Raw genomic sequence first — 6,550 nt, forward strand, 5'->3', positions numbered from 1 at the left:
AATTCCAAAGAGGGAAATAGAAGAAAACTTCAAGAAATTCACAAAGGTTGGAGGTTTAGCTCAGCTAGTAAAGTGTTTGTCTAGTGTGCATGAAGTCCTAAGCTCAGTCCTTTATGCTCCATATAATAGGTGTGGTATTGCACACTTGTAATCCCAGTACCCGGGAGATGGATTAGAAAAAGGCAGAAAACTTCAAGGGGATGTTTCAGATAAATAAAGAAATTGAATTGAAAAGCTAAAACTCCATTCGTTGGAAAACCATGAGAGTCGGACATGGTGATGGAAGCCTTTAATCCCAGCATTCAGGAAGCAAAGGCAGGTGGATCCCTGTGAGTTTGGGGCCAGCCTGGTCTTCAGTGCAAGTTCCAAGACAGCTAGGACTGTTACATAGAAAAACCCTGTCAGGAAAAACCAAAAAGAAAAAAGAAAAGAAAACAGAGATGGCGGGGAAGAGAAAGAAAGAAAGCAGTGAGAAAATATTTTTAGCACTAAGATTGGCAAAAATCAAAATATCTGACAGTGATAAGAGGTGTCAAGAACAAAAGAAAATGGGAATTCTCAAACTCGGACTTTGGGGAGGTAAAATGGGGCACTCACTGGAGAACAGCTGGTGGTATCTTCTAGAACTTTCTGTTTGTGTGCACCACGACTCAGCAGTTTCCTTTCCAGGAGTCTGGAAAAATTAAATAATCGGACACACTGATCTTTGTAGTATCTTTAGAATGTTGGAAAACAGAAAGTTATGTTAGTTCTACCAGGGGGTGTGATGGCCAATAGTGGCTGTCAACCCAACAGGGTCCAGAATCACCCAGAAGACAAATCTCCGGGCATGTCTATGAAGGAGTTTCTAAATCAAGTTAATTGAGGTAAGAAATCTATCGTGGTGGTTTGAAAGAAAATGGCCTCAAGGGGGAGTGGCACTGTTAGGAGGTGTGGCCATGCTGGAGGAAGTGTGCCACTGTGGGGGTGGGCTTTGAGGTCTCTTTTGCTCACGCTTCCCTCAGAGTGTTTGGCCAGTCAACTCTTGCTGCCTTCTGATCAAGATGCAGCACTCTCAGCTCCAGCACCACATCTGCCTGCACACTACCATGCTCTCCATCCTGATGATAATGGACGGAACCTCTGAAACTGTAAGCGAGTTGCCATGGTCATGGTATCTCATCACAGCAGTAGGAACCCTAAGACACAGGCCTTAAATGTGGGTGGTACCATTCCATGCTCTGGGGTCTCAGATTAAAAAGCGAAAAGCAAACTGGGTACCCACATTTGTCTCTTTCCGCATCCTGATCGTAGATGCAACGTCCAACTCCTGCTAACATCCCTGCCATGACAAGGGATGTTCTCCCTTCTTTAATTTGTAACAAAACAAACTCTCCCATCCTTAAGATGCCTTTGTTGGTCTTTGTCACAGCATCAAGAAACGTCAGCTAATGCAGAAATTAATAAGGAGGTAGAGTCGTTGCTATGAGAAACCTGGCCATGCCCTTCTGAGGCCTTGCAACTGGTTGAAGGAGGGGTGTGAAAGAGTTTGGAGCTTTAGATTAAAAGTCCAGGGTACGTCCTCAGCTGCAGACACTAAGAGCACCCCCTGTGTACATATGTCCTCAGCTGCAGACACTAAGAGCACCCCCTGTGTACATACATCCTCAGCTGCAGACACTAAGAGCACCCCCCTGTGTACATTCGTTCTGTTCCTTTTAAAAGGTGGGCCTGCCCACCTCCCATCTCTTTCTCCCTCCCTTCCTCTCTTTCTCTTCTGTCACTCTTATCCCCCTGGGACTGATCTCTGTCCCCCTCTCTGCCCCTTCTCTCTCCTCTTCCAATAAACGTACCATGTGAGCCTTTTCTTTGCATAGTTTTTAAAATAAATTACAACATTGGTCCCCTGACTTGGAAAGACCCTCTGAAGCTTCCTCCTGTTCGCTGGCAGTTTGAGGCACGCCAGGACTCTGGAACCCGGTCCACATACAATAGCCTTGCTTCTCCAACTAACCGATCCCAAGAGTAAGGACTTGTCTCTCGAGTGTAGTTTCTCACCTTTTGGCCTTGTTAAGATCTTGGCAACCAAATTGGCCTATTCAGGATGTAAATGTTCAGTTTTTAGAGATCGGAACTTTAACTCAGGTAAAGCAGAGCATAAGATGGGTTGAGTGTATAGGACCAGAAGGAAGGAGAGGAATATTAAAACTATATGTGGCTAACATAGCAATAAATTTATGGGGATGTGATTTGTTACAGCAATGGTATACTCAGATTAACATTCCCCTAATCTTAGAAACAAACCATAAATTAATATATGTTTCTGGTAAAAATATTACAAGATATTGTAAAGAACAGTCACTAATCGTTCAGGTTGCACAAGAACAGGGCACAACTGTTGATATTTCAAAGGAACCAACAGCCCTACCTTTAAAATGGTTGACAAACAAACCTGTATGGTTGTGCAGTGGTCTTGAACAACAGAGAAATTGCAGGTCTTAGAACAGCAGGTACAACTAGATGCTCAGCATATTGAAGAATCAACCAGTCCTTGGAATTCTCCTGTATTTATTGTTAAAAAAAATCTGGGAACTAGAGAGTGGTAACAGATCTAAGAGCTGTGATTCAGCCAATGGGTTCCCTTACAGTCTGGCATTCTCTGCCTTCTCTATTGTCTAAAGGATGGCCTCTTATAGCTATTTATTTAAAAAATTGTTCCCTCACTATACTTTTACAAGGAAAAGACAGTGAAAGTTTACCTTCATAGTGCCTACTTATAATAATTCTCAGCCTGCTAAGAGATATCAATGGAAGGTTCTCCCACAGAGAATGTTAAATAGACCCAACCTATGCCAATATTTTGTAAGTCAGTCATTGGAAATGATACATAAGTAATTTCCTGAAACTATAGTTTACCAATACGTGGATGACATTTGACTATCTGATTCAAATGTAGATGCTTTAGAAAGAATGTTTGAAGAGGTAAAAAAAAAAATTTACCCTGGTGGGGATTACAAAATGCTCCTGAAAAAAAAAAAGAAGAAATCCTATTAATTAATTTGTCTATGAAAATTAGTCAACAAAAAATTTATACCTCAAAAGGTACAAATTAGGAGAGATCAATTGCAGATTCTTTTATTATTATTATTATTATTTGGTTTTTCGAGACAGGGTTTCTCTGTGACTTTTGGAGTCTGTCCCGGAACTAACTCTTGTAGACCAGGCTGGCCTCGAACTCACAGAGATCCACCTGCCTCTGCCTCCCAAGTGCTGGGATTAAAGGCTTGTGACACCACTGCCCAGCCAATTGCAGATTCTTAATAACTACCAAAGATTGCTAATAGACATTTTCTATCTACAGTCTACTGTTGGGAGAGGTCCTGATTAATTTAAATTTAAACAAAACCTTAGATGATGGCAAGGACTTGAATAGTCTCGAGAATTATCAGCTGACGCTGAGAGAGAATTGGCTTTGATTGAAGATAAATTACAGAAGGCACATTTGGATCAAGTGGATCTGAATCTTAACTACATTCCAGTCATATTACCCTCCAAACATTTCCCTAAAGGAATTTTAATGCAGAGGGAAGACATTATCTTAGAGAGGATCTTTTACCACATAAACTGAGTAAGAAATTTAGAATTTATGTGGAGATGTCCCCAGCTAAGTCCTTGGGCAGCAGAGGAGAGGGTGCCTGAACTGGCCTTATCCCATAGCCACACTGATGAATATCTTGCATATCACCATAGAACCTTCATCTGGTGATGGATGGAAATAGAGACAGAGACCCACACTGGAGCACTGGACTGAGCTCCTAAGGTCCAGATGATGAGCAGAAGGAGGGAGAACATGAGCAAGGAAGTCAGGACCATAAGGGGTGCGTCTACCCATGGAGACGGTGGGACTAATCTAATAGGAGCACACCAAGGTCAGCTGGAGTGGGACTGAATGAGCATGTGATCACAGCGGACTCTCTGAATGTGGCTGACAATGAGGGCTGACTGAGAAGCCAGTGATAATGGCACTGGGTTTTGATTCTACTGCATGGACTGGCTTTTTGGGAGCCTAGTCTGTTTGGATGCTCACCTTCCTAGACCTGGATGGAGGCGGGCACCCTGACTTATCCTAGGATTGGACAGGGAGGGAGAGGGGGAGGGGGAGTGGGGGGAGTGGGAAGAAAATGGGAGGAAGGGAGGAGATAGAAATTTTTAATAAACAAATAAAATTTAAAAAACTTATGTGGAAAAGGGGAAATTCTGTAATATCTCTTCAACCAAAGTTAATTCTTTCTCAGCTTCAGCTTTTAATTCCCTAGAACTGTTTAAGTTTCTATCACCATCTAAGGTTTTGTTTAAATGAACTATTAGACCAGGTGTTATCCCAACAGTGGGTTGGAGATTAGAAATGTCTCCTAGAATTCTTTGAAAGTCATTAAGAGTCTGCTATCGGTCTCTCCTAATTTGAGCTTTTTGTGTTCTAATTTTCTGTAAACCTATTTTATAACCTAGGAAATTGATAGAATCTCCTCTTTGTATTTTTTCAGGAGCAATTTATAATCCCCATTTAGGCAAAACTTTCTTTACGTCTTTAAACACTCTTTCCAAAGTATGTTTGAATCAGATAGCAAAATGTCATCCATTTAATGATAAATTATAGGCTTTGGAAATTGTTTCTTCATTATTTCCAGTGGCTGACTTATAAAGTATAAGCACACAATGGGGCTATTGAGCATTCCCTGTGGAAATATGATCCATTGGTATCTCCTAGTAGGCTGAGAATTATTATAAGGAGGCACTATGAAGGCAAGTTTTTCTCAGTTGTTTTCTTGTAAGGGTATAGTGAAGAAACAATCTTTTAAATCAGTAACTATAAGAGGCCATCCTTTAGACAGTAGGGAAGGCAAAGGAATTTCAGATTGTAGAGGGCCCATAGGTTGAGTTACCTTTGTTGACAGCTCTCAGATCTGTCACCATTCTCCATTTTCCAGATTTCTTTTTAACAACAAATACAGGAGAAGGACTCATTGATTCTTCAATATACTGAGCATCTAGTTGCTCCTGTACCAGCTGTTCTAAAGTCTGCAGTTTATCTTCTGTTAAGGGCCATTGTTTAACCCATATTGGTTCTTCAGTTAACCATTTAAAGGTTGGACCATTGGTACCTCTGAAGGTTTGCTAGTTGTTTTGTGTTCTTGTACAGCCTGAATGGATGGTGGCCATTTTTTAGAGTACCCTATAATATCGTTTGCAGAAATATGAGTTTCTGGGACTGCAGGAATGTTAATCTGGGTATTCCATTTCCATAGCAGGTCACAACCCCATGAATTGTGATATTAGCCACATATGGCCTAATTAGTCACCTATGACAATCAAAATTGTAGTCACATTAGTATGTTTTAGGGTCAAACAGAGATATATTTTAATTAGACAGACTTTAAACACTTTAGAGATATATAGAATATGGCATTAAAGATGTTTTGATAGCACCAATTCTTTTTCTTTTTTAATTGACAATGAGACAGGCATGCTCCTGGGAACAATAATCTAATTCAGGATCTGCGAGAGCAACAGTGGGCGTCGCAGGATGGCAGTGGACATCGTGTGGCTGAGATCACAGCAGGAGGCAAAGCTGGGGGAGAAAGTGGGAAAGCCAAGGCTAAGCCAGTGTCCTGCTCACAGAGAGCTAGCCTCCAGTTTCCTGTGGGCCAGATCCACAGACACTTGAAGACTCGCACCACAAGCCATGGACGGGTGGGAGCCACTGCTGCTGTGTACAGTGCAGTGATTCTCACAGCTGAGGTGCTGGAGTTGGCAGGTAATGCTTCCAAGGATCTCAAAGTAAAGCGCATTACTCCATGGCACCTGCAGCTTGCAATCCGAGGAGATGAAGATCTGGATTCACTCATCAAGGCTACCATAGCTGGGGGAGATGTGATCCCACACATCCACAAATCTCTGATTGGAAAGAAGGGACAGCAGAAAACTGCTTAGGAAGTGATTTAACTACTGGCTCCCCCTTCCTGTCTGTAGCTTGACAGTGGACACCTGCGGGATTGTGTGGAAACTTTAAGAACAGTTCAGTGGAAAAGCATAGACAATTGCTGTAGACAAGATAAAAGAAACATTTGTATGTTTTTTTGACTCACAAAGTTTGATAAGTCCCTTTCCCTGTGGTCATGGTCATGTGTTGATTGGCCAGGTTTTTCCCTTGTGTTTTTTTACAAAAATAGAATTGATAAAACATTTTTTACAAAATAAAAAAAAAACAATCAACTTCAGAGAAGATGATGGCATTGAAGAAAATCCATGTGGATTTTGCTTTCTTTGTGGCAAAAGTAAGCCACTGGGCAAGAAAGTGCCCTTGCGAAATCAGAGAAGCATCACCTTTCATGATAGCCACAAAAAGCATAAAATATCTTGGGGTAACTCTGAAGAAGGAAGTGAAAGATCTATTAGACAAGAACTTTAAGTCTTTGAAGAAGGAAATTGAAGAGGACACCAGAAAATGGAAGGATCTCCCTTGCTCTTGGATTGGGAGGATCAACATAGTAAAAATGGCAATTCTACCAAA

At 41.5% G+C, this 6,550-nt stretch overlaps 1 protein-coding gene across 1 annotated transcript in view; it reads left to right on the forward strand.

Annotated features, from left to right (window-relative positions):
* The window catches only part of LOC101985370 (histone H2A.V-like), a 40,678-nt gene extending 34,701 nt beyond the window's left edge, over window positions 1–5,977 (forward strand). Inside the window, exon 2 of the mRNA XM_013352580.1 lies at window positions 5,533–5,977. Coding sequence (XP_013208034.1) covers window positions 5,533–5,970 — 438 coding nt within the window. The 3' untranslated portion in view covers window positions 5,971–5,977. The remainder of the gene's footprint in view (window positions 1–5,532) is intronic.
* The last annotated feature ends 573 nt before the right edge of the window (window positions 5,978–6,550 follow it).

This window comes from Microtus ochrogaster (assembly GCF_000317375.1).
Source record: "Microtus ochrogaster isolate Prairie Vole_2 chromosome 14 unlocalized genomic scaffold, MicOch1.0 chr14_random_1, whole genome shotgun sequence".
Lineage (NCBI taxonomy): Eukaryota > Metazoa > Chordata > Mammalia > Rodentia > Cricetidae > Microtus > Microtus ochrogaster.